At 41.0% G+C, this 27,769-nt stretch overlaps 1 protein-coding gene across 1 annotated transcript in view; it reads left to right on the forward strand.

The window, feature by feature from the left end:
• NR4A3 (nuclear receptor subfamily 4 group A member 3) overlaps positions 1 to 19,854 on the forward strand; it is a 29,968-nt gene extending 10,114 nt beyond the window's left edge. The window contains exons 6-8 of the mRNA XM_082305653.1: positions 5,374 to 5,573; positions 6,781 to 6,959; positions 16,740 to 19,854. Of these exons, the coding sequence (XP_082161779.1) occupies positions 5,374 to 5,573; positions 6,781 to 6,959; positions 16,740 to 17,002 (642 nt within the window). The 3' untranslated portion in view covers positions 17,003 to 19,854. The remainder of the gene's footprint in view (positions 1 to 5,373; positions 5,574 to 6,780; positions 6,960 to 16,739) is intronic.
• The last annotated feature ends 7,915 nt before the right edge of the window (positions 19,855 to 27,769 follow it).

The following is a 27,769-nucleotide window of genomic DNA, read 5'->3' on the forward strand; positions in this document are numbered from 1 at the left end:
GTTTGTTTTCCACATAGAAATGATTTGTGAACTGCATTTCTATTTACCAGCTGGTTTGCTAAAATGAAGTTAAATGTGAAATTTGGATGAGGGTAGAATTTTGTCCAGCCAGCCATGTCTTTTCATGGTAGGTGGACAATGAGGGGAAAGGAGGTGCAGTAGAAATTAGTGTTAGTAACTATTCTTCGTGAGGATCACAATCACAAAGTTACCTGCAGTATATTCCATGGTTGAGTGAAAGCAAAAACGCGTGGGTAAATAGAGCATTCTTCTTGCAAAAGGCTGTCCCAAAACACTAGCAATTACAATACAATCGAATAATCTACCATACTCAGGAGCAGTACTTATATGTCCAGTATCTTAATTTCCAGGTTCTGAAGGCTAAAATCTAATAGCACTTCCCTAGTATTCAGATATAAGGGTTGTGGAAAGTAACACTGGATGGATAGGGCCATTTCTATTGAAATCAATAGGAATTTTGCCGTTGTTTAAATGGGACCAGGGTCTGGCTTTGGATACCCCAGCCTGAACATTTCTTCAGTAAAATTCACATTTGTAAAACAAACCTTTTAAAATCAAAATTCTAAAAAATTATCTCAGCAAAGATTTACCAGAGATTATATATTTTTGTAACCTTGTTCTTTAATGTATCATATTCACCATTTAATATTCATGGCCTATTTTGAAAGGTTAAAAAACTGTTTCATAGTTATTAAAATACAGCATTGAAATGGTTTGTTAAATACATTTTTAGGCAGGTTGATATAGGAAAAGAAAAAAAATACAGCTAAGGAAAAACAAGATCAAATTCCTTCCCCTTAATGAAATATGATTAAATCTGAGGCTGTAAAAAATACAGCTGTACTCAGACAACATCTACATTGGCCATTTATCACTTGTTGCTAAGTAATATTTAATACTAAAACATATTTGATAGTAATTATATAAAAATGACATTATTCTGTTTTAGAATATACTTACATATATCATTTAGCAATTTTAAGCATGCTGTAACATCTTTTCTTCAAGCTAATCTGTAAGTATACAGTCATGTAATTTTCCAAATTGTTATTAAGAATCTAGCTGTTCAGCATCTGATAGCCTTTGGGGGGAGAATGCATTAGCCATATTTACATGTATTTTAACTTACCCAGAATGTCTCAGGGGGTCATTCTGCAAATACCGAGGTGTGTGACGAGCTGTGCTCTTTGACAGAAATCTGCTGGGTTCCTCAGAATTACAGGGCGTATAATAGCCCAGGCCATGAAAGCAGTATCTAACCATATGTATTTATTTATTTATAGATATAAAGTTCTTTTGCATTTACAAAAAACTGAATGAAAACTGTGTATTTTGATGTGACTTTTTTCTTTGTCCTGCAGTAATGATTTCTCTTTTAATGAAAACAGCCCATAGATCTAATTGTTGAACAATTCGGTTGGACATTACAGGAAGCATATGATTGACAGTAAATTAATTTAGTCTTGGTAGCTAAAAGATTAAGTATGATTGTCTGTTAGGACATATTAATATCCAAGTTTTTCTTTACAATAAAATATATAATAGTCTGTTATGCTCAGCAGTACTGAAAAGACAAAAACATGCTGAAAGAAATTAATAGATTCTTATGTTCTTCACAAACCTTATACTTATTTTGAAAAGTTAAGGGAGATCAGAAATAAATGCTGTGTAAAAACAGATTAACTAAACGAAATATGCAGTAAACACACTGCAAGGCTAAAAAATCCGTTTGAAGGATTATCCCGTACCTGTACAGACTAATTCATGGCACGTTCAGTTAGGCCGTGACCCGGCCGTGCACCACAAATGGGTAGATCTGGAAACCTGGCTTTGGAGTCAGTCCTAAAATTTCTGCAGACACGACCTTAATGTTTAGCATGGTCTTCATGTTTACAAGCCATAACATCTTGACGGTCTTAAAGATACTGGTAAGAGTTTCAGAGAGGAACGTGTACCCCTTCCCTCCAAAAAAACCTACACACACGCACAAAAAAACCCAAAACAAAACCAAAAATCAATTACATAAGCTATGAATTTTAAACCAAAACAGATTGGAACTGGTTCTGTTCAAAACATGGCTACTTTTCATTTCAGCACTGGTTTTAACTTACCAGTCCGCAGCAATGGTATATTTAGGTACTTGGTTTCAAAAAGCAATTGCTAGGAAGAGAATTTGGTTTATGAACTCTTTAAAGGCCAAGGGCCGCAGTCCGGTCTCACACCTGTTTTACTGGTACAATTCCACGAGTTTACACTTCTAAGTAAGTGAGATGAGAAACAGACCCTATATCTTGCCGTCCTTATTCATGCAGAATAGCCACCAACTTAAATAGAAATGTTGCCTTTTTGGAGGGAGAGAGCAGCATTTAGGTAATAATCCCCCCCTTCCCCAGCCACAAAATTAAGCAAATATCGGGGCTTTTGGAAAAACAATCAGCACTTCTCCTCTGTGCAGAGAAGTTATTGTTAGGCTTTTGCAGCTGTAGCAGTTGATGAAGGTCTGATGCAAGCAGGCAAAGGGTAGAGCCAGGTCATGCTATCAGGCTTTCCGAATCACTTTAGATATACCATACAAGTTAATGTTGTCTGCTACATGTGCAAGCCCCTCCTTGAGTAACAGTCGGGTTTCATTTAATTCCCAAAGGAGCTCTGAGGAAGGGAGTAAGGCAGAGCTTTGTCTTCTGGCTTTCTCCCGGCGTGCCTCCAGTTTGCACAGGGCAGATTAAGAAATGCATATCCGAGCCCTTCTGTACCGTGGCCTCCTGACCAAGGGCAGGCTTACCAGCTGTCTTGGTCAGAATTTAGGTCAAATATCACCTCTTCTCAATGAAATAATCATGGAAAAAACCCACAGATTTTGGTGCATAAAACAGAGCCATACATATTGTTTGGGGTTACTTATATACTTATATACTTACATACTTATATACTTACATACTCATAAGTCTGTTACAAGTAAATAATATTTTATTTCAGCTATTCTTTGTCAGTGCTAACTCTTTGTAGCAGGCAGCTAAAAATTACACAATTCCATATAATTTTTTATCTTTCTTCTAAAATTGGTCTCATGGGCTAGACTATAGCAACAAATACAGGTTACAATTTTTTAGATGCATTTAATTCAATTAAGTGTCCCACGTGGGGTATACCGTACTGTAGCACTCATAGTTATGTGACATAATGCAGCATTCAGCTTCATTAGAAAATGTTAAAACTTTGCCTTACTTTGCCAAAGGAATGTTGGATAAATATTGGGAGCAAATGAATACCTGACATAATTACGCTGACTTGTGATGAGTTATATTTAGAATGAACTTAGGGTAGTATCTTTTTTCTTTTCCTTTTCTTTTCCTTCCTCTTCACTGATCAAAGGATCAAGAATGTGTCTTACCTTAACAGTACCTGTGGTGAGGCAGGAGTTTCCATCAGCCTTTTCCATTTCCCCATGTAGAAAGGAGGAGTCGTAGCTCAGCCCCTGTGCAGCAAAGCACATCTCCCAGAGCCTTCAGAAGCTGAAGGCCATGAATGGGAAAAGCCCATCTACTCACATTCACGCTGTCTTGGCTTTCTCCCCAGATTCATTTTAAGAGGGTCCAGAACATGCAAGGTCTCTGGAAAAGCATACAATCCTTTTCTACCCACTAATCACCCTGGTGCATCTTGCTGCAGTCCAGTGCCGGTAGTAGTTGTTTCATGCTGCTTGAGCATCCTCAACTGCTCCCTTCAGTTGGGGGACTGAACACATAAATGGTGCAGCATACAGATTTTTCTACCACTGCTCCCCATCCTCTCTGTATTTTGGCCTCTACTTGCTTCACTGTCACAGGATCCTTGGGAGTAGCTGGGGCAGAATTTGCCTCCACATGAACTTTATCAGAGAGATTGCGTGTGTTTGACTAGCTGAATAGGGATGTGAGCTGGAGCTTACCATGAGAAACTCATGCAGTTAGTGTTGGGTAAGCAGAACAGAGTCATTCAGGGCTAGCACTGGTACCCCAGATATGGCCAGAGGTCTCTAGGATTGCTATGGTTCTCCAATCAATCAGCAACTCTGACACTGTCCCATTCATCCCTTACCTACCAGCACCAACCAGCTCCAGCTAGGACAGGCAGCGATCAGGACACCTCCCTGAGAAGTTCTGCTTGCTGCCACTGCTCTTTTCTGCACAGAGGTGTCTTTTGGGTTACAGTAAGCAACGTGGGTGATATCTGCAGCCCAAGTGGCACGCCCGTAATAAGGTCCTCCCAGCCCGCTGTTACCAATTGGGAAAGAGATGTGGCTCTTTCTGCTTCCACTCTGGCTTGGGCAGTTGCTAGGGAGACCTTTAGGCTGACAGACTCAAGCCCTAACTGCATGTGGAAAGTCGTTTCCAAAGGGCATGCACACTTTTTTCAGCCATGGAGACCACCCCAACCCTTCCTTGGCTGAGTCCCAGAGAGAGTGAGCATGAAGTCTCTCCCAGAAATAACCCACAAGATGCCTGATGGGGAGGATGTTGTTACAATAAATCCCAAATCATTCAGTTCCTGCTCAGAAAACCAGCAGCGCTCTCCAAGCACAGAATCGGACTAAGCCACGAAAGCTCCTGTTGTATTTTCTGCCAAGAGAGAGAGAGCAGCGTCATGGGAGTGACAGGGATCCACTGCTGGGGAAGTAGGAGATATCAGGGAGGGAGCTGTCAGAGGGTCACGGGGAAGCTGAGCAAGCTGAGCCTGTCGAGTGGGTGTCTGGAAGAGTTATGGCTGCATCAGCAGGATAATAGGTTCTCCTGAACCTTAAATGCTTCTATTTGAAGGATAAGAGGTGATATGGGGCAGCTGTTTTACTTTGAACCAATTCTGTATTCAAACGAAGCAATGCTGCATGTGTCAGATAAAAGATGATTTATCTTATGTGTCTCCATCACTGTCAGATAAAATGCAGTTTGAGAGGTTTTGAAAGAAATCTGCATTTTGGACATACTGAGACAAATTCATCAATGGGAAGTGTTTAATTGTAGCAAGTTAAATAATACTCCTTTTCTAGTGTGATAGAAATTATCCTACCCACCAGGTTTCTGTTTCTGTTTACTAATAGCATACAGGTACTTGTAAACTGTGATATGTATTATAGTTTATTTATAAATTTTAAACGATTTTTGTACATGTGGAAATATTTTTGCACTATACCTCTGAACAGTAAAATGCCTGTAGGTAGCCAAATAGGTAGATAGATGTAGACCTACTTATTATGCCTTTGATAATAATACCAGCTTTGCCACAGAAGGAAATATTGTCGGGCAGGTAATGCCGTGTGTTTCGCAGAATGCCCTTAAATGCATGTAACATTGCTTTCTGTGGCTTTCATTTTAGTACTGTTCCACTGATCAGGCTGCTGCAGGCACAGATGCAGAACATGTACAACAGTTCTATAATCTTCTGACTGCCTCCATTGACATAACTAGAGGCTGGGCAGAAAAAATCCCAGGATTTACTGACCTCCCAAAAGAAGATCAGACATTACTCATAGAATCAGCTTTTTTGGAGCTGTTTGTACTAAGACTCTCCATCAGGTAACTATTTATTTCATTTCTTCTTAAGCTGATGTGAAAAATTATCCATCTAAATATATTTAAGGAATAAATATGGTGCTATCTTTGAACATTGTCAGTTGTACCAAAAAAACCACAAAACATCAGCAATGTCTGAATCCACAGGATATGGTGTTTAATTTGTTTTACGCTGCAGAAAAACAAGAAAGTGATTTAAAAAGAGAGCATAGGTCTCGCTGATGTGCTTCTTTTTATTTGATATACCCCATCCTCCTCTTCCATAGCACTCAAAATTGATCCTCGGGTACTATTTGAGCAAGATTGCTTCATACTCATCAGCATAAACTATAGAAAAGTACCTTCAGTATGAAAGCTTTTCCTTTTTCTCTCTTCTTTTGCGCATGCACATCTTTGTCATCTGTTTTTGAAAGGGATAAAGAAGCTTTAAAATCTTGTTCAGATTGTTTTTCTTCTTAATACCAAGTCAGTTAATAGAGAGAGATGCTATTTGTCAGTCTGGCACTAGTTAAGACACTTTACCAAAACCACTTTCAGGGACTGGGGAAATTCCAAACTGGTGGTTTGAATTATGCCCTTGTTTCTTTAGCTTGAAAATGACCCTTGCATGTGGTTTTTAACAGGGATATTGGCAATAGGGAGGGGAAGGAGTGGAGAGCTTGGCTGTAATCTCTCTCTTACAGACAGGTTTTCACATAAAAGAGTTTATGATGTTATGTGTATTGTGGTGCATTATTGCATGCATTTCTTTCCATTGTTTTCCCTTAGCAATTTTTACAGTATGAAAAACGCAGATGAGACTAAGTAAATGCTGAGAGTTGCAGAATCTGTTCTTTCTCCGGTTTTTATTTGTTTTGTATTTCAAAATGCACTCACTTAGTATTCCTTTGGTTCAAACATACAGTATTTAATGTAAAATGTCTTCTCTGTTTATGCCTTTGGGCAGGACCAAAATCTTAACTAATTAGACAGTCTACACCACATGCTACAGCTAACCTCAGGCTTATAACTCTACCAAGTAAGCAATCATAGAAGCTTGTTTGTTGTACTTTGGCCCCAAGGGAGAAACATATTGTCAAACGTGAATGTCCACATATGTCTCAGGATAATATGCCTTGGATTTTAAATGACAGACACTTCAATACTGGTTATGCATTTTGCTGTAAAGTAGAAAATGCATTTCTAATTTTTTCAATGATTTTTATTTGAGGTCTGATACTGCTGAGGATAAGTTTGTATTCTGCAATGGACTTGTGCTTCATAGACTTCAGTGCCTTCGTGGATTTGGGGAGTGGCTCGACTCTATTAAAGACTTTTCCTTAAACTTAAAGAGCCTTAACCTTGATATCCCAGCCTTAGCAAGTTTATCAGCTCTAACTATGATTACAGGTAAGTGCTCCTTTGTTAAGAGAAAGCTTCAGACTCTAGTGCTTTGCTTTAATGTGGATTCGAGCAATTTCAGTTAACTTAGCTATATTCAGGGTAAAGTGAATATGATTTTTAAGCATTGTAATGACTGTACGGAAATTGTGGACTGACATTAGGCCATCAGATACCCTTGTTAAAATGTAATCTAACGCTCTTATTTCTTCATGGTTTCATTGTTTTCTTGGAATAGTCTCTAAAAAGCAAACTGCTTCCAAGCAAATTGTGTAGCTCCTACAAAAACATTCAAAATACTTGCTGAATTCACAGAAAAGCCTAATGAAATGACCAGAGCTAGGTCTTCTCTGTAGGAATACTAATATCAGGGTAGCTCAAGGGCTAGAAGCCATGCAGCTAGTATAACTCACCTCTCAGCAAGACAGCTAGACCAGAAAGAGTGCTTCACAAGGGCAGGCAGGCTGCTTTTGGTAGCCAAGCTACTGTAGGTATTCCATGTACTGCTTTTTTTGAGAGAGAAAATTGGAGAATAATAAGAAAAAAATCCTCGTCTGCAGTTGTACGAAAGGTTTTGGGCGTGCATGTGACCATATCACCCCTTCTGCCTGCTGGGCCGAATAGCAGGAAACTAATGTCAGAATCTGCCAAATGTGGCCAGTAAGTACAAAACAGGGGAGCATAACCTTATAGAGTGTGATTTTTCTCATTCCTGAAACAACAAAGCCCCTTGAAGTACACACTGCATGCCTTGGGCTTCTTGCAGTTGAAGAGGCATGGCAGATGGAAGCAGGAAGGCTTGGGAGGAAGGGTGTCTGACAACCATACAGCAGAAGTCAGAGCAGCAGTCGTCTCTGCTGAGAGCCTCACACTCATTTCAGAAAAGCTGGTAGTACGAAAGTGCAACTGTGTCACCAGTGTGAGACAGGGCTTCAGCGTGCCTTGAGCTGGATCTTCCCAGGGATGCTATAAGCTCCACTGGGATGGATATTGATTTCCTCCTGCATTTCAGGCATCCACCAGTTTGCAGGCGGTGGCCTCAACAATATCAGCTGCAGTCTTCGTTTTACCTAGGATGACGTGATGCTAGGGAAACACTGAGATAAAACGCTCAATGGCAAATGTAAAAACTGTAAATTGGCCAATTCCTGCTGACATTTGTGGGGCCAAGACTTTGGCTTCAGAGTTTGCATGGTACGTTTCCTTCCTGCGCGTGGGTGAAGGGTTAGCGTATACATGTTCTAGCATTAACTCTCTGCTTCTTAAGAAGATTATTTTCTGTTTTTTAATGAATTTCTGTTCATTTTTTCTGTAGTTGGAAAGGGTGCATTAAGGTCCAGATTCTGGTTTCTTTGATAAAACACTTAAGTCCAGAATAACTCATTGGAGTTGCTTTGTTCTGTATGAAAAAATTTCAAAATGAGTGATATGTTAAAGTGAGAAAGAACATTCCCAATTTATTTTTTTACTCCTATATATAAATGTCCACTGACATGTGTTCATGCATGCTTACATATATGTATTATAAATACATATATGTGTGTATGTATATACATACCTAATACATACACAATGTATACATGTATGTGTATGCATTTAGATATCTATAAATCAAGGACAGGTGCTGTCTCTCTCCATATATATTTACATACAGGCATATATGTTCACATATATATAGCACATATCATTGATTTAGATTATTTACTAGATATTAGATATGTCTTTTTGAGGTATTCTTGATGAGCTTCCTGGAGACTGAGAGGATGCAGGTCGTTGAACAGGATCCCCAGCAAGCTGTCTAAGTGAATGTAGAAAAAGCTATTGTACAGGAAGAAAAGTTTTTCTCCTTGCAAACCCATGCCCTGTTTTAACATGATAATTCTTTGTTCAGTTAGACACTGTTTGCTTGCCCTTCCATAAAGAGTCAAAGTTCTCCAGTGGCTGGCTCAGGTCACCCTAAGAGGTTTAATAGAAATAGGTTTTAACTGATAACACCCCACATTTCTTCCTTTCCTTGATAACAACCCTTTCAGGAGTCGGCTATGTTGTGCTGGTCTTCCCAAAGTTTCTAAACAAATGGAACTAACTGTTGCCTTTAAAAGGAGAGCATTTCTGTCCATAAAAGCTTCAAGGTTTTCTGTATTTGTCAAGCTTTTCTTGATTTTCTCATCTGTATGAGATGGTGCTTAAAATTAATGTTGTTTTCTGCTTATTCTTTTATTTTATGAGGCCAATATATCTCTGCCAATTTGCTCTTAAGGACAGAATATACTTTCGTGTGATCTAAATCAGACCGAAGCTCCTGTGTCTAGTGATTTATATTCACAGGTTTCAGATCTCCAAGGGCAGCTAGCTAACTTAGGGACTCAGCCAGAAATTTGGCCACCTGAAAATGGATAGTATTGTATAATGATGAACGATATTAAAAAAAACTTGAAAGAGGAAATCAGGTAATTATGGCTAAGAGAGCACTACAGCACAAAATGCTGGTGGGCAGGGTTCTTTTGAGACTTTCTCAGTGACAGTATATTGAAATTTTATATTCAGGAAAGCCTTCAGATTTGCCTCTGGTATTGCATGCCATGAGAAGTGGCTTCTTGTCTTCTCCCTGCAGTTTGAGTATGACAAGCCATGTGCTAGTTTTCAGCTAGTCCCACCAAAAGAGAAAAAATCATAAAGCTAAATTTTGGAAATCTGAAATCTGTTGAACATTTTTAAGCATTGTTTCGAGGCTTGGCTTAGATTTAGGTGGGTCTTTTAGGTGCCACTCTTTATCTCTGGAGAGGGTACTCTTCTCTCCTGTAATGGACTGTCAGAGGCAATGGGTAGTCAGCAGACCCTGGTTCAAGCCTTTTTTTTGGGTCAGAGCAATGGAGAGTGACCTTTTCCAGGAACATAGGATATCCGACTATTGAGTATCACTGTCTTTTGTGCTGAGGCCATTTGACATATTTCACAGGCTGGAGGATGGCTGTTGTGTTGATGACTGGGGGACAAGCTGGTGCTCAGAGGGACACCCAAGGCCCAGTCTCAGGTCTGATTCCAACAGGAAGGGAATCTGACCATGCATCTCCCGTGTCCTAGATGGATATCCATGTCATTGGGCTGCAAGATAGGAAGGAGCAGGAAAGCTTTGTTTTGTGAATCTAGTTGTTTGCTTTTATTAGCAATGCTGCAAAACTGAAATGATGGCTTGAGCAAAATTTTCTTCATTGTTACACAAATTGCTCCAGTTCTTAGTTTGCATTGATCAACTTTTCATGACTTGATGGTTCAACCAAGAAAAGAAAAAGACAACAACCCAGTGTTGTATAATAGTCATAGCTTGTTTTAATACTGTACAGCATCTTAGGTAGCACCAAATTCAAGAATTGTCTCTCTGGGTAAAGAAAAATGCTACTGGGAATAATGACCTGTTTGTTCTTCTTGATTTCATGAATGCTCTTCATAGCCCAAACAAAGACATGCTCTTAGAAAACGAACCCTCTCGTATACTAGTCATTGGCAGTTTAGTGGTGGACTTGGCAGTGATAGGTTAATGGTTGAACTCAATGATCTTAAGGGTCTTTTCCAACCTTAATTATTCTATGATTCTATGATTCTATTGCTGAAGGCGAAAATTAAGAGAAGTCGCTACTCTGTTTCGCATGTTCTCTCTCTGGTCTCCAAGAGTGATGGGGAGAACTATCATCTCTCTACCAGTGAAGGAAGAGGAAATAAATGTAAAAATTAGTGCTGGAGGCTAAAAGACATTCCCCTGTTCCCAGTGTCCCAAGATACTGAAGGCTGTTCTCTCATTTTGGGATGTCAAATCGTCTCCCCAGTAAGAGCCTCAGTAGTTCCAGTGCCCTTTAACTAACCCTGCTGACTTGTTTGGAGCTGCAAAGCTCCTATCTCAACCACAGCTGCAGGTCACAGCATAGGTTGCGTGGTTGTAGGCACATATGACCCTTAGTTCTGTTTAGTAATTTTGAAGAGAATGACAGGAGACCTAGTGAGTATCACAATACTCGCTAATTCACTGCTTGCTTTGAGTAAAACTAAAGGTATGTGCAACATAAAATAAACAGGAAAAGATTTTGTAATATTTTGCACTGTATAATCCATTAGAAAGTCCATATATTTGTGCTTTTGCTGTTTATTTTATGTTTCCTGGGAATTTGCAGTATGTTGCCTAGAAGGAAAAGCATCATGTTGGATTGCTGCTGAATTTTCAAGTCCCTTCAGATAGGACATCAGCTTGAAAGAGCACCCAGGATGAAAGAAGTGATATCTGGTTTATTGTGGGTGGCTTGCAAACAGTTAACTTAAACTCTGCAATGCCAAAGCACATCTTTTTTCTTTAAGGTACTCCTTTAGGATCTTCCTCTCTCTGTCTCTCTTCTCTTTTTTTACTTCCTTCGGTTGGTTAAGAAGGGCTGGACACAACTTCCTCCAGAGCAGATCAGCGGCGCTCTGAGCATCAGACAGAAGAAAGTAGTTAGGAAACAACATACAACACTGACCCCACATCCCCATGAAAGCAAGAAATGAGTTCTGTCCTGTTCTTTTTCTTTGGATCATTTATTCTGTTGGGATGTAGGATCTAATGAGCTGAAGAAGAGTGCCAACATGGAAAGAAAATGCTGGTCATCTTGGGACCAGTTCTGTCCTTTGTTCCACATGGACGACTTCTATCAGTTTAGTGTGTTGCATGGATCACCAGTGTTCCTGCACAACCACTCCATGCTGGACTGGATAGTGTTGATGATGACGCCTTGCAGAGTAGACCAGATATTAGCTCAGCTTGTTCTTGAAAATGCTTCCTTAACTTCCCAAATGACCATTTCTAATGCTCTGCTTTACAGTTTTTCTAGCTGTCAAAATATAAAGACTGAGACTCATCTCAAGGGCACACTCTAACTTAGCATCAAATTTCTGCCTGCTCTGAAACAGCTAGTGTTCTCTCTCTCTCTCTCTCTCTCGTTGATTCTCTTTTCCTCTCTGCCTCTTTCTTTCTCTATCCACATCAAAATATTATTGTTTTGCCCACTTGACACTCCCAGCGGGATGCTGCCGAGTACAGAGCATTCTAGCCCTCATTCAGCCAAGCTATTTCGGCATATGTTTTATTTTAAGTGTGTTACAGACCAGCCCAGAGCCACTGTATATATTGGGCTTATTCACACTCTTAATGCTTTGTTAGACTGGCACCAGAACATGGAAGAATATTGTGAGGTTTCAATTAATTACAAGTTTGTGTTTGCCTTCCTGCTGTTGGGCTTTCTGTTCCAGTTTACAAACACAATTTTTAGCACCATCAGTCATACCAAGAAATAGTAAGGAGTCCGGTCTGGCTAAAAAGGGTCTGGCTGCCGCAGTTCCCTTCTGAACATGAATTTGCCCAACTTCCCTACGGAAGGGAGGCTCACCTACTCTTCAGCAGCAGATATCCTTCAGTCCTGTTGCCAGGATCCTCCAGAGTGGGTGCTTCGTGTGCTGGGTCTACATACGAGCAGGTGGCAGACTGGAGGAGTGTAGGAGAGCCAGTTATAAAAAAAAAAAAAAAAAAAAACTCTCCAGATTGCATTGTCTGCCTTCCCCCCGCCACTTTGCCGAGGGAAACACTGTCAGCATCAAAGTGAAGTACTCATTCCTCCTTCTCCCCTCCCACCCTTTTGCTGAGGCAAGAACTCTTTCCTCCTACAGCAACCAGCAGTCTGTGTGTTATGTTGTGGTTTTCTTAAAGGAGGGAGCAAACTATGATGTCCTGTGTGGTCATTCAGCTCATCTGACTTTAGGTACCTTGCACAGCTGATGGAGAATACAGGGCACCTCCAGAAGATGATTCATCCACCTAAAATCTTAATTATCTTCTAAAAATGCCCATCCTTCCACTGACGTTAGAAGGAGCTCGAGAAGTCTGCGCTTCTCACTTGGGCACCCCTGTGAAGTGCCTGAGAGTTAGGCAGGATGAATATGGGCCAGATTGCAAGAGGAGACTCTTGGATCTGCCGAGTTGCAATCTTGCTGTGTAACAGCGTGCACGAGACGAGCAGAAAGCTGCAGGCAACTGAGCCTTGTGTTTATTTGAGTTATAGAAGGGGAAGAGGATTGTGAAGGGGGAAGAGAAAATCAGATAACTATATTGAAACCGAGACAATCAAAAGGCCTATTTTAAGTCTGCAGCGTAAATCTGTTGCATTTCTGATTGGACTGACACCTCAGAATGAATTAAGGCTAAAACTGACCCACCCTGACACAGAGCACAGAGCTCAAGGGTCTTTGAGATACTCAAGGTCTTTGAAATACTTGCACTCCTGGAGAGATGTTTCTCATAAAGGTAGCACTCCGTCTGCCTAGCCCTGGCATAACCTACCCCGTGTCAGAGATTAGGGAAAGAAGGACTAGCACAGCTGGTGACAGGTTTTCCTGCTCTTTTACTTTCTTCCTATCAAGTTTTTGCTGATCAGCGTAATTATAGCACAGAATCGTGTTGAGATTCCTGGGAAAAGGAGAAAGGTGTAAAAAACTTGCTGCCTTCAGTTTGCCAGGATGAGCTGCTAAGTTTGCAGAGCTTTAGAGGCAAGACTTCCGATGAATCATTTTGACAGGCTTATGGAGAGCATCTTTGCCATAAATCACCATTTTTCTTGCAAAAATCAATGGTATCCTAAAACACAAGGCTGAGAAATCCTATATTCACTTTACCCGGTGCCTTTTTAATTGTCATTATAAGAAAGTCTGAATACAATAATATTTACACACCTCCTCAATCAGTTAGAGAAAATCTATGGGTTTTGACTAGCTGTCCTTCTTGGGATAAATCTTGGCCTTATCATTCCCATGTGCATAAGAACGTCCTGTGGAAGACGGCAAATGATTAGAGGCCATCAGCTTCAGCGCCAGTGCACATACTTACCACAGGTGCCTTGTGCTGCTGTCTTTAGGTTGAGTGAGAAAGACTGTGGGTCTTTCTTTGCCCAAATGAGCCTGGTCGTCTGGAAAAGGCAAGAAAATGTTTCCTGCTATTTGAACCCTAACTATTAAATTTAAATCTTTGAGTAAATTAGACCCAAGACTCCTCAGGTCTACCTAAGAGATGAGTTGTTTCTTATACTAGTACATTCCCCACAAACTAGTTGGATGCTAACACCAGAGACTGTGATGGCAGTGCCAGTGCATATGCTGCCCATTATTAGTGGAAGAGCTTCCACATAGATGGCTTTGACTTTCTATGGGTCCACAAGGGATGCCTTAGGGACTGGAGACTGAGAACCCCTTCTTCCAGCGAGGCAGTTCCAGTCATGAGGAATTACCTTTGTAGAGGTTTGCAAGTAGCAAAGGCCATTGCATGGCAATTGATGCAGGAGAGGACAGCCTGGTTTATCAGAGACTGCTTTAATATTGTAGCACCAGAGAGCGGCTTAAGGACGGAGTATGTCTTAATACTGAATTTTCATTATTTTGTTATTTAAAGCAAGACTACTAATATTACAATCTCTGCGCATATTGTGTTTTGCATCAGTATGTTTCACGGCTAGCCACCAAAGACATGATTTGTTCATGAAACCCTCTGAACTTGTCAGTGTGAGACAACGACTGTTTAGTTCTGGCTGGAAATGTTAACAACGTTGCTGCGTGCTCCAGAGCCAGAGATAATTTTCCATGCTCTGCAGCAAGGTATACACCTACTGAGGCATTGGTTTAAAAATGTGCTCTGCTAATTTGTAGTCAGGTTTTGGATCCTTTCTAGTATTTCAGCTCCCTAGGTCTATAAAGATATCTTCACTTACACAGCCAGGAAACAACCTCAAAACAGATTAAAAGATGGGAACTCTTCAAAGACTGCAAGATTAATTTAATGTCCTGCAGATTCTCTCAGTAGGCTAGTGGTAAAAAAAAAAAAAACAACCAAAAACCTACAGCTTTTCAAATCTGTATAAAATATTTATCCGCCAAGATTTTTAATGGCAGAATCTGCCTAAGTATTTACTCTCAGTGACCTGTATAGTTAAGGCTTACATAATTACACTATACACCATTTACTGGAAAGGCTTTAAATATTCATCGACTCCTCGTGTTTTAATGTAAACAAGGCACTTGGAATACCTAGGGTTTTTAATTCCTGCAAGGTGAAAAAGATGTCTGAAGCAGATGTTACTGCTTGGATGAGTGTTGCTCTGAAGCAACAGGGCAGATTGATGGTACTTAAATGATAGAGCACAGTAGCTTCTGGCCAGAGATGTACACGTCTGCACATCTCTGATTCTGATCCCAAACTAGTGTTCTTCAGGAGCTGGCTCTGCCTCAGTAAATAAAGTTGAAAAAAGTGTAAAGTGGGTGAATATCAGTGGAAAAATCAGACCTTTACACTTCTGACTGCCTTCATTGAATACCATCTGTTTTATTGGTTTGTCAAGAACATCTAGCGGTAAGGGAAGGCAGTGAGGAGTTTATATACACATGCCTGGGTAAGGCACCACTGCACCTTGCGCAGACACCACGCCTGCTTCTGGAAGTAAAGAAAACTCTACTCTTTTCCCTGTTTGTTAGGGGACGGACAGAGAAAGTATCTATCGCCCACTCCTCCTGGAGCAGAGGAACAAGAGCTGGGGGCAGTGGACACAATATGGCACGTGGCTGCCAGGGGTGGGGGAGAGGGCCAGGGAAGGCAGACAACTTCAAATGCATCAAAGACGAGAACTGCCAGAATTAATCCTTGTCCCCTGCTGTCACTGGTTTTATATGTCTAGTCGGTTAAAATTCATTTAACCTGCATTTTCTTAGACCGTCCTATCCGGTATTATTCTATTTCATGTCTAAATGATTATAACTTTGCCATTGAGCAAGTTCTTACCTGTGAATTTCAAAGTCAAAGGCAAATCAAAACATCACAAAATCATTTGTTCTGAAATGTTATATGAATTTATCCCCACTCAATCTTGATAGCAAAAAGCACAAAATTGTCTTTCCCCAGGTACCAGTAAAGAGCCTGCTTTTAACGAATCACAAATCTGATTCATTCTGCTTACGCTTCAAGAACTGTGGATGCATTTAACATGGTTGTAGCCTTTTAAAAGGCTATTCAAAGGGGGGCAAACCCCAGCTCCCCTTCCTTCTAGGAATGCTGAGGTTTTGGTGATGGATAACAGCTGCCTTCTCACTTTAGGCATTGCTCGCTCAAAGCAAAATAGTTAACTTCCAGGCTTCTTTTGTCTTAGACCTTTTAAAGATTAATAAACTAAAAAGCAGCAGCTGATCAAAATAACAAAGGGTGGTAAGGTGCCTTTAGTTTCTTATAAGAGTGTCTGTGAATTCCTGGTGGAATTCTAGGCCCAGCGCTGATGGAGCTGGCTAAGGATATCGATCGCCACTTGAATTCACTGAATAAATAATGGTTGCCATAGTTATTGAGCATTCACAACTGGTGGGGAAGCACGGAAATCTCCAAAACACCTCCTGTGATAGTTTTGCTGGAAAATCACCCAATTAATTCTGTCTCATATCATGAAAATTATGCGAGATACGGAGGATGTTTGGAGTCCTTGTACTAGAATTTCAATCATAATTGAGCATCTCTGCTGCCTCTTTTAGCAGCTAAAGAGAAAAGGGCACTTGCCATCTCTTATTTTGTGTGGCAGAAAGGTTAACTGACAGCATAGAACCCCAACTGTTCTGAGAAATGTTATACTTTCAAAGCATTTTTCGCTTTGAGTGCCAGAGTATGGATTTGGGTTACACCGAAGAAAACGAGCTCTCTCAATTTGGGGTAGGGAGGCTGATGTGTTTTTTCCTCTCGCTTTGCAGAACGACATGGATTAAAAGAACCAAAGAAAGTGGAAGAGCTATGCAACAAGATCACAAGCAGTTTGAAAGATCACTTAACTTTCAGTTGCCAAAACAAAGGACAACCGCTTGAGTCTGCAGAGCCGAAGGTACTGGGTGTTCTGGCTGACTTGCGTTCTCTCTGCACACTGGGACTGCAGCGCATCTTTTACCTGAAACTGGAAGATTTGGTGCCAGCCCCTTCCGTTATCGACAGGCTGTTTCTGGACACCTTACCCTTCTGAGTCAAACCACCCTCCTGAAAGGCAAACGCCCACCAGAGCAGGCAAACGGATCGTGACTTACAGCTAACATTTCTGCCCTCACTTAACAGAAAAGCAGCTCCGAGTCTAAAATGAGGTCTTTTCTGGCGCTTTGTCCTTACAACCTGAGGCCTGAAACGTACTGGCTTACTGGTTTGGGGTTGTGTTCTTTGTTTTCTTTTGTGTGATTTGGGTTTTTTTAAATGGCTAATATGGCACTTTTGGACAATGCTATCCCAGCAGCAGTAAAAGGTTAACATGACTGTTTTAAATCTGTTGTTTAACACCTCATGGCATATGAGGAATAAAATTGTAGAAGCTGTGTTTGAAAACAAGAATAGCAAACGGTTGTTTGCCAGGGTAGTATGTGTTTCGTGAGGATACCTTTAGCATACTTCCTGCACCAAGGGCACATACTTCAGCACAATCGAAACAAAAATTCACTTTTTTAGCAAAGTACATTCAATTGAACGTTTCATACAAATCAAATATAGCAAAATGACAATGGCTGTTAGCTCCCATGTTCAAGTGCAATTTTTTAAAGTGCTGTCTTACTAAGTCTCGTTTATTAACTAATTTATTTTACTATGAAAACAAACGGAAGAAATCAAGTGAGAAAATTACATGCACTAACTTACCTGACAGAGTTTTCCAAACTTGATTCCATGTAGCGCAACTTATTGATAAATGTATGTGGAAGACACGGGAGCAATTGTGGCTCAGTTGTTCCTCAGCTAAGGAAATCCGAGTAAGTAGTGATTGGAGCATACAGGGTCAGCATCAGGGATAGTTCGGTTTTAGACTTCTAACATAAGCGACGAGTTAGTAAACGGACAGAAGATGGTTTTCAAGAACAAGCAAGTCTTGTAAAATAGTATGAATGTAAGTGCTAGGAAGGATATAGCGGGCTGCGTTTAAACATTCCGTGTTCGTACTCCTTTTTGTATGTTTATACTGTTGATGCCATATTAATATGAAATAATTTGTTGCATAGTGTCTTTATTTGTATAAATGTTTGTATGCATGGTATATTGTAATGGCTTTGCCTGTATTTATTGCAATGACTGCCAGCTCATGGGAGCCCTGTTACACACGATAACTAAATGGGGTGTTCACACTGACTCAGATACACCAGTTGGAAAACTATATACATATATATAATGTGTATATATATATATGTATATACCTATATTTGTGTGCGTGTGTGTGTGCGCGCGTGTCTTTTTATTAACCATTTGTATATAAAATATCTGTCAAATCACAAGCAGAGTTATTTTACAGTTTATTTGCAGTGACTTCTAAGGCAGTACTGTTTAGCACTTTGATATTAAAATCTTGCTCATGTTTTGCTAAATTCAAATAATATTTAAAAAGTTTAGTTCTAAAAAACTTTATATGCACTGTATTAAGTCAAAATTTTGTTGGTCATTTTGCTAAGGAAATTTTTGAATGTCAACCTGATGTCACTGTATCTTTTGTTAGCTTTAAACATTCTAGCTTTTGTCTTTTTTTAAACTATGCTGTTTATATGGAAATTAAATTATACAATCAAACAGATGCCAAATGAATTGCCTAATTGCTGCAAAGGATAACCCTGATATCGAGTCACTGTATGGTTTTCAAATAGTAATCTGGTATTTTATCACTTACTATGTTTGGATGTGCTTTTATGAAAAAATTATTCTTATATCAAGATTTATAGTAGTGTCAATAAGGAAACAGACTTCTAATCACTATAGTTAATATTTCCGGTTTACCTGCAGATAATATTTGGAAAAGTATTGCTTTTTGTATTGACTTTTAAGCTTATGTGCAAACATAATAGCATAATTAAATATCAGAGAAGCTAATGTTTCTTGTAGGTTGCTGTAACAAGCCTGACCAGCAAGACAAATATATTTTGACTGATTTTGCTTTTGTATATACTAAATATATATATATACGTATATATATATACACTCACACACATGTGCGCATACAAAAACATACAGACACAAAATCCAGAAGTGTGTTTACTTTTGTCTCCTTGTGTAAGACACAAGGTCCCTTGAGAAATGACTTTTATCTAGGGACAAATCCTGCCAGGTGCTGAGCACCAGCCAGATGAGGGCTTGCAGGCGCTTCTTGCGAGTGGGCCCTTACAAAGAATTTTCAGGCGAATCAGCATAGTACAGTAAAATTGCTTTTTTGTTGAGCAAGGTTTATTTATTAAGTGGAATGTGAGTGGGAGGTAGCAGGTCCAGAGCCCCGTGTGAGATTTCACGTAGCCGGTGTCCTCCAGTCTTCCATAGATAGTCTTAACTGTGATACTCTCCCAGGTCCCATCCTCTGTGGAATTGTCCTTCATGTCAACTTCAATACATGGATTCATCCTAGAGTACAACAAGTGACAGGTCACAGTGGTAAAAGAAACAGGTAACGCAGAATAAATCTACTACTTTTCTTAGAGCTCTCTCAGTGTGAACATGCCTTTGCCTAGGCAGAATTCAGGAATATATCAGGTGTTAAGGGAGAGTGCCTTGCTTTTATTTCAGACAACAGTGTTTCAAGAGTTTCTTCACTCCGCTAACCGCAGTAGGTTTTTTCTTTTTTCTTTCTTTTTTTTTTTCTTTTTTTTTTTTTTTTGTGGTGTTAACCTGTGGGTTGAAAGAAATGCTCTTGTACATATACAATGTAAATTAAAATTATTAAATTGAATAACATTTTTTTCAGAGGCCCCATGTGTGTTGAATAAGTATGCTTAATTCTGTTAAAATCTGATGTGAATTTTTTATCGTTTATAAAACATTAAAAAAATTGTCTATTTGAGTCTTAAAAGTGGAAAAATTGGTGAAGCATGCTTAAGAACACTGGCAATTTAATGGCTAGTCTTTTGATTAAAATAGCTTTTATATAAATACAACAAGACCTGCAGTATCTGGTTATGCAATCTCAAGAGAGCTGGACCATGGTTGTCCCAGAGGTTGAACTACATATGGACCAGAGCAGAGAGGCTGCCTGCCCCAGACTGTACTTCTCCTCCATGCCGGGAAGGGATTGTAATTAACTCACAAATGACGCCAGCCACGAGGGAGGGAGGGAGGGGATGGCTATAGGGCTCATGGTCCCCTATAGCGGCTATATCTGGCTGGAAAGAGCTCTGATCCCATCTTCTGCCCCTTTTGTGTCAGTAAATCCTGGTAAGACATCGCTCCAGCAAGCACCTGAAGCACTTTCTTTAAATGTGCGTCCAGTTCCTTTCCTCACCGTGCCTTTGCTTTGTAGGAGGGATCACTTACCCCCTGCCAGAGAAAACTGGTTGGCTACAAATGCATTTTCTACAAATGCAGTTCTGAGAGGCATCTGCCACTATTCCGGGTATTGCCATAAGTACCGATGGCTCCGGCACACTTCCATGAGAGCTGTTCTCCTGCAGGAACTGCTCGGCTGGAGGTTACATCAAATGGGTGTGCTGTGGCGGGCTGCGGGACTGGCAGCTCCTTCTTTGGAAATGTGACGAAACAAAAGGTTGCTCAAACTCTTCCAAATTATTTGTTCCTTTTCCCCTATGCCTTATTTTTAAAATTAATCTAAAAATCTTAAAATCCTTAATGAGAATGGCAATGCGTTTTGCGTAATAGTCCCCTGTTAGGCAAAACATGCAGATCTTATGACCAACCCGCACCACGGTCCGAATTTTCACCCTACAAGAAAAAGCTTATCCTCACTAAACTCACAAGTCTCTCAATTTGTAATTACTTTAGGGGCCATAAGTTGTGTCCTTAGACATGGGAAGAGAACTGTGTCCTGATCTAGATCACCTGCATTTGTGTCCTTACGTGCGCCTTACGTGCACTCCTAAGCCACATCAGTGGCAGAGTCCTTGCAATGGATGCGATGCCCAATGATTGACTGGCACTGAAAGGTTGGGCTGGGTCAGGAATATGATAATGGCTTCCTCTAGTAGAGACCATCCTTGGACAGGAGGCTTGCACCAAGGCACCCCAAAATGAGCAACTTTAACTAGAGGTGAGTCGAATCTCTTTGTACAGCTTCCCTACCTTTACTTTTCACATTCAGGTTCATTTGTCCAATATACAAAGCTAAAATTTCAGCTATGTTGCAGAGAGGAGGGAGATAGAGAGAGGTTTAATTGTATAAAATTAAGCATGGCTCTGAGAAAAATTGGCAACTCCCTCTATGGATGCTATGAAACATGTCTTTTCATTAATTATTTGTATTATAGCAACACCTAGAGGCCATAACAGAGATCAGGACCCCACTTTGCTAGCTATCCTAATTAGCACCTCCAGTACCCACCCGGGAGAAGCTCCAGTTCAAACAGACAAAAGAAAAAGAAAGAGGAGCAACACAGGAAAAAAGGAGTAGAGTGCCATGCCCAAGGGCATATAACAGTGCGGTCACAGAGTTAGGAATAAAAACTTTTATTTATTCAGCTAGTGTCCAGTGAATGCTCTTCTTTTGTTTTCCTTTTCTTTCCCTTGGCAATTTATGCTGCCACCGTATCAAATTTCATGCAAACACGATAAAAGCATTGACAAATTCAAAATAACCCATGTATTCAAACTGATCTTGTTTATCCTGCGTATACAAGTCATCCATGAGACTATTCAAAATCCTGGTCAATCACATGTTTGGAACTAAGCTGGGATACAAACTACGTAGTATTTAGAAAAGAGATATTTTGCTGTTCTTTATTAAATTAATGAAACCGACCATTAGGAATATTTCAAGATATGGATTAAACAATAATTATTAATGGATAAAAAAGATTAACTTTTAAAAATGCCAAACTATTAATGCAGTAATTGAATAAATGAGGAGTCAATTAATCAAATTCTTAGCAGTGGATGACATATTTGAGAACTGTATTCCAGACCTAGATTTGTGGCAATTACCAATACAGTGATTTGTCAAATAAAAGAAAAAGAAACTTGTTTGCCACATGGAAACACTTTCAGCAATTTTTCTTCTGTTTTCTTTCTTAACATTAGCCGCTTTTACATTTATATTCATAATACAGAATGTTCTGGCTGCATTGGTTACAGAAGAAGTTTGAATACATGAAGTTGTGACATGGCTGTGAAAGTTGGATGAGATCAAGAATCTGACCTAAACTCACAAAAGCAAGGATTTTCTTTAAAGAGAAGGCTGGGAGTCCAGCTGTAATTATATATTATGTATATTGCAAGCTACTTATCTGTGTATAATGGAAATACTTTGTTGTCAAATACAAGATTCTGAAGTCATGCAAGAGACAAGACCATGGGGGAAAAAACGCTATTTTTTCCCATTGTTTAATATTTTCATAGAATCATAGAATAATTTAGGTTGGAAAAGACCTTTAAGATCACCCAGTCCGACAGTAAACCTACCACTGCCAAGTCCACCACTAAACCATGTCCCTAAGTACCACATCTACCCATCTTTTAAACACCTGCAGGGATGGGGACTCAACCACTTCCCTGGGCAGCCTGTTCCAGTGCCTGACCACCCTTTCAGTGAAGAAATTTTTCCTAATATCCAATCTAAACCTCCCCTGGTGCAACTTGAGGCCATTTGCTCTTGTCCTATCCCTTGTTACTTGGGAGAAGAGACCAACCCCCACCTCGCTACAACCTCCTTTCAGGTAGTTGTAGAGAGCAATAAGGTCTCCCCTCAGCCTCCTCTTCTCCAAACTAAACAACGCCAGTTCCCTCAGCCGCTCCTCATAAGACTTGTGCTCCAGACCCTTCACCAGCTTCGTTGCCCTTCTCTGGACACGCTGCAGCACCTCCATGTCCTTCTTGGAGTGAGGGCCCCAAAACTGAACACAGGACTCGAGGTGAGGCCTCACCAGTGCCGAGTACAGGGGCACTATCACCTCCCTGGTCCTGCTGGCCACACTATTCCCGATACAAGTCGGGATGCCATTGGGCCTCTTGGCCACCTGGGCACACTGCTGGCTCATGTTCAGCCGGCTGTTGACCAACACTCCCAGGTCCTTTTCTGCCAGGCAGCTCTCCAGCCACTCCTCCCCCAGCCTGTAGCGTTGCATGGGGTTGTTGTGACCCAAGTGCAGGACCCGGCACTCAGCCTTGTTGAATCTCATACAGTTGGCCTCGGCCCATCGATCCAGCCTGTCCAGGTCCCTCTGTAGGGCCTTCCTGCCCTCCAGCAGATCAACCCTCCCGCCCAACTTGGTGTTGTCTGCAAACTTACTGAGGGTGCACTTGATCCCCTCGTCCAGATCATTGATAAAGATATTAAACAGAACTGGCCCCAACACTGAGCCCTGGGGAACACCACTTGTGGCCAGCCGCCAGCTGGATTTAACTCCATTCACCACCACTCTCTGGGCCCGGCCATCCAGGTGGTTTTTTACCCAGCGAAGAGTACGCCCGTCCAAGCCATGAGCAGCCAGCTTCTCCAGGTGAATGCTGTGGGAAGCTGTGTCAAAGGCTTTACTAAAGTCCAGGCAGACAACATCCACAGCCTTCCCCTCATCCACTAAGCAGGTCCCCTTGTCATAGAAGGAGATCAGGTGAGTGAAGCAGGACCTGCCTTTCATAAACCCATGCTGGCTGGGCCTGATCACCTGCCATGTGATGGCACTCAAGATGATGTGCTCCAATTCAGGTTGTTTATCATTTTTTCTTAAAAGAACAGAGAACTCTGGGTTTGTTTAGGTGGAATTTTATCTCAAATAAATAAATAAACAAGCTAAGTGACATTTAAAGAAAGAAATGTGTTTAAGTAGCTGAAATATCTCAAATAACCCAAAGCCTTTAACCTGCTAAGTAATGTATTAAAAAACTCCCTCCACAATAACTTCCACTGTGGTCTGTGATTAAGCACTACTGTAGAAGCGAAAGTGAATTACAGAGATGGTTTGATACTGGGGAAACTTTCAAACATAGCAGAGAGAAAACAGAAATTAATTTACCTTTCATGGGGTCTTATTATTTATCTTGCTGTGTTTCCTAATTAATTGACAATATTGATGTTTACACAGGGATTTGCTCCTTTCCAACTTCTCTTGATCCTGTGAAGAAGTCAGAATGCTGCATTTGTAGTATCACATTTATTGCCATGGCAACAGTCAGGGATTTCACAAACACTAATTAGGGCTGGCAACTTGGAATGTTTTCAGTACGGTCCCATATAATTTTCCCTCTTTTATCCATTTCTCGTTATACCTTCCTTTAACAATTGACTTCTTCAGTATCTATACAAGTTTTTCCCCCCATGTCCTCAGGATTCAGTTAATACCTTCTCTGATTTACAGCCACCTTTCTTGCACCTCCACGCACACCCAGTTAAGAAGTAACTGCAGTTCCTACCTGCATTTGTGTTAAGCTCCATTTCTTACACTTCAAATTAATCCAAGTTTCAGTACAGCCAGCTGGTTTCTATGCCAGCATGCGCAAAAGTAGTAAGGAAAGGTACAGAGGCTTAGCTGCATCTTCCCAGGCAAGCTACTTTTAAAGGTAGATGCTAAATCTTGCTCAAGGCGGAGTACAAGCCTTCTGTTTGTGGAAGCTTAAATTCTGTGTGAACGTCCGAAGCTCATGTGAAGTATTTTAATTCAAGCACATCAAGAACATTTATAGACATTTAATTTACTATGTGACAATATGGAGCGGTGGGCCTGTGAGAACCTCATGAAGTTCAACAAGGCCAAATGTGAGGTCTTGCACCTGGGTCAGGAAAATCCTAAACATGGATACAGGCTGGATGATGAGTTGACTGAGAGCAGCCCTGTGGAGAAGGACTTGGGGGTACTGGTGGATGAAAAACTGGATATGACCCGGCAATGTGCGCTCACAGCCCAGAAAGCCAACCGTATCCTGGGCTGCATCAAAAGAAGCGTGGCCAGCAGGTCAAGGGAGGTGATTCTGCCCCTCTGCTCTGCTCTGGTGAGACCCCACTTGGAGTACTGCGTTTAGCTCTGGGGCAGCCAGCATAAGAAAGACACGGACCTGTTGGAGCAGGTTCAGAGGAGGGCGATGAAGATGATCAGGGGGCTGGAGCACCTCCCCTATGAGGACAGGCTGAGAGAGTTGGGATTTTTTAGCCTAGAGAAGAGAAGGCTCTGGGGAGACCTTATTGTCGCCTTCCAGTACTTTAAGGGAGTCTACAGGAAAGATGGGGAGGGACTCTTTATCAGGTAGTGTAGTGATAGGACAAGGGTTAAGAGTTTTAAACTGAAAGAAGGTAAATTTAGATCAGACATTAGGAAGAAATTCTTTACTGTGAGGGTGGTGAGACACTGTGACACGTTGCCCAGAGAAGTTGTGGATGCCCCATCACTGGAAGTGTTCAAGGCCAGGTTGGATAGGGCTTTGAGAAACCTGATCTAGTGGAAGGTATCCCTGCCCATAGCAGGTGGGTTGGACTAGATGACCTTTAAAGGTCTCTTCCAGCCCAAAGCATTCTATGATTCTATGATTCTATGATTCTATACTAATCATGTATTACAGTTGTCCAGTTGAGTTAGTGCCCTAATTTACTCAGAAGCCTTATCAAACCCCATGTTGGTAGTGAACTTTTGAGCCTCTCTAAAAGCAAAATGTATTAATTTGTTAATAAAGAAAGAAGGCAAATTTATGATGGCATCACCAGCAAGAGGGGACGTTTTACTTCATCGGGCATGCCCACAGTAAGAAAGAGATGTGTCTACTGAGCAAAGTAAAAGATTCCCATTCTGCAGCTCACTTGAGAATGAGTCCCAGCTGGTTGTCAAACCACCCCCCCAATAACAAAGATATCCAAATAAAACCAAGTAGAGAAGATATGCCAGTATTGCCCTAATTTGGAAAGGAAGATGATAAATCAGACCTGTTAAAGCCACCGTAAATGACTAGAAGAAAAGAACAATGGAACCACCTGGAGCCTCCTTTTTTGGTTACAGGTGAAATCATATTGTTTGTTTCTAATTTAGAAAGGATTTTGTACATTATTAACAGAAAACTAGTGTTTGAATAATAAATTCTGAGGCTGACCACCATCTTCTTTCCCTACATGATGGGGAAGCAAGAGGCCTCTTAAATGATGGAAAAATGTCTCCTAAGGTAGGAAGGAATTGAGAGTTCGTCTTGACAGTAAATTACTGAATCTTTTTAGGAGATTTGAATCGAAACCAGAGCAGAATTACTGTACTTGATAAGCAGAGCTTATTGAAATAAGCAATATAATGTGTAAAAAAAGCAAACAAAGGATTTAGATTAGACATTCAAGTCAAAAGTGAACTGTTGGAAGATGCCCTGTATTCCAACAAATGCTGAGACAAGCTAACATGAACATCTAACGAAAGCCTTTATTGAAAAAAACTGTTGCCTCCTAAGTGTACATCTTGCCTCCCTTTTTTTGAGGAGAGACTGAACTGTGCCTGCTTGCCCAATTTTTGACGACATTTCCCGCTGCTGTTCACTCCAAGGATCAGTCCTAATGCTTTTGAGAAATTTGAACCCAGAGCCCTCCAGCCTTTGGGACTTTACTTTTATGAATTTGCTTTGTTCCCCCTACCCTTAATTTCACAAGGCGTAATCAGAGTCATGGCAGGGCTCTTCGGAAGTTTTGTGAACTGGGCCACAGTCAAGAATTTCCACACTGAGTAATTTTATTACATGAAGTTTCCCGCCTGCTGTACAGAGCTGTGCAATATTCAGCACAGACATCTGCTTTTCATCTGATTTCTAAAGGAAAGCCTGGTGGATTGCTGCCCCTTTGAAATTAAGGAATCAGGGAACAAACTTAAGTTGTGAAAATAAAATGCCGAAGCTGGAGGGCTCTGGGTTCAAATCTTACAGAAGTACCGATGTTCTGTTTTAAGCTGATCTCTTGAGGGAAGCGCAATGGAAAGTATTTCCATCGACTGGGCAAGCTGACACAGTCCAGTCTTTCGGAAAAAGAATCAGGATCCATTACACGTTCAGACACAGAATTACATCCACTTTAGACCTAAGTGATAGCTTTCAGTGAAAGACTTTTCAAGGTAAGTTATCAAGGATGGCGGAACCAGAGAAACGAAAAAATAGATGTCATGAACTTAACTGAAATCTTCAAATTCTCTTACAAAACATGAGATTTTCGTTAAAAAGCTTGTTTTACTCCATGCCTTCAAAGCAGCCTCTCTTCCCACGAGATGGAGTTGTTAACGCAACATGAAAAGGCTGCAGAATGGTGCTGCTGGCCTCTCAGGCGCAGAAACAATCACAGAAATCTAATAAATATGGTGGGAAATGCTATTTGGTGTTAGCTTTTTCGAGTTCTCCACAGTGCGTTATTCTTACAGCTCAAGTAAAACACAAAGACTGGTTCAGTCTGGGCTGCCATGTTGTTTAGGCTGCAGCTTTGCAGACGTGACTAGCTGGCATAAGGCAGGACTTTTGTCAGCAGCAGTCACGCCATGCCCACCTGCTTCTTCCCTCTGCGGTGCCTTCCCTTCCTTGGACCGGTGGTAGGGATCGTGTGGATGGGAGGAGAAACAGGGCAAGAAACTCATCTGGGTTAAAACTAACCTGGCTTTCCCAGGTGGGCTCTCGTCTCTGCTCCTGTGAAACCCCACCTGGAGTCCTGCATCCAGCTCTGGGGTCCCCCGTATAAGAAAGACATGGACCTGCTGGAGCAGGTCCAGAGGAGGGCCACAAAAATGATCAGAGGGCTGGAACACCTCTCCTACGAGGAAAGGTTGAAAGAGTTGGGGTTGTTCAGCCTGGAGAAGAGAAGGCTCCGGGGAGATCTGATTGCAGCCTTTCAGTACTTAAA

The sequence above is a fragment of the Platalea leucorodia genome, assembly GCF_965183815.1.
Source record: "Platalea leucorodia genome assembly, chromosome: 1".
NCBI lineage: Eukaryota > Metazoa > Chordata > Aves > Pelecaniformes > Threskiornithidae > Platalea > Platalea leucorodia.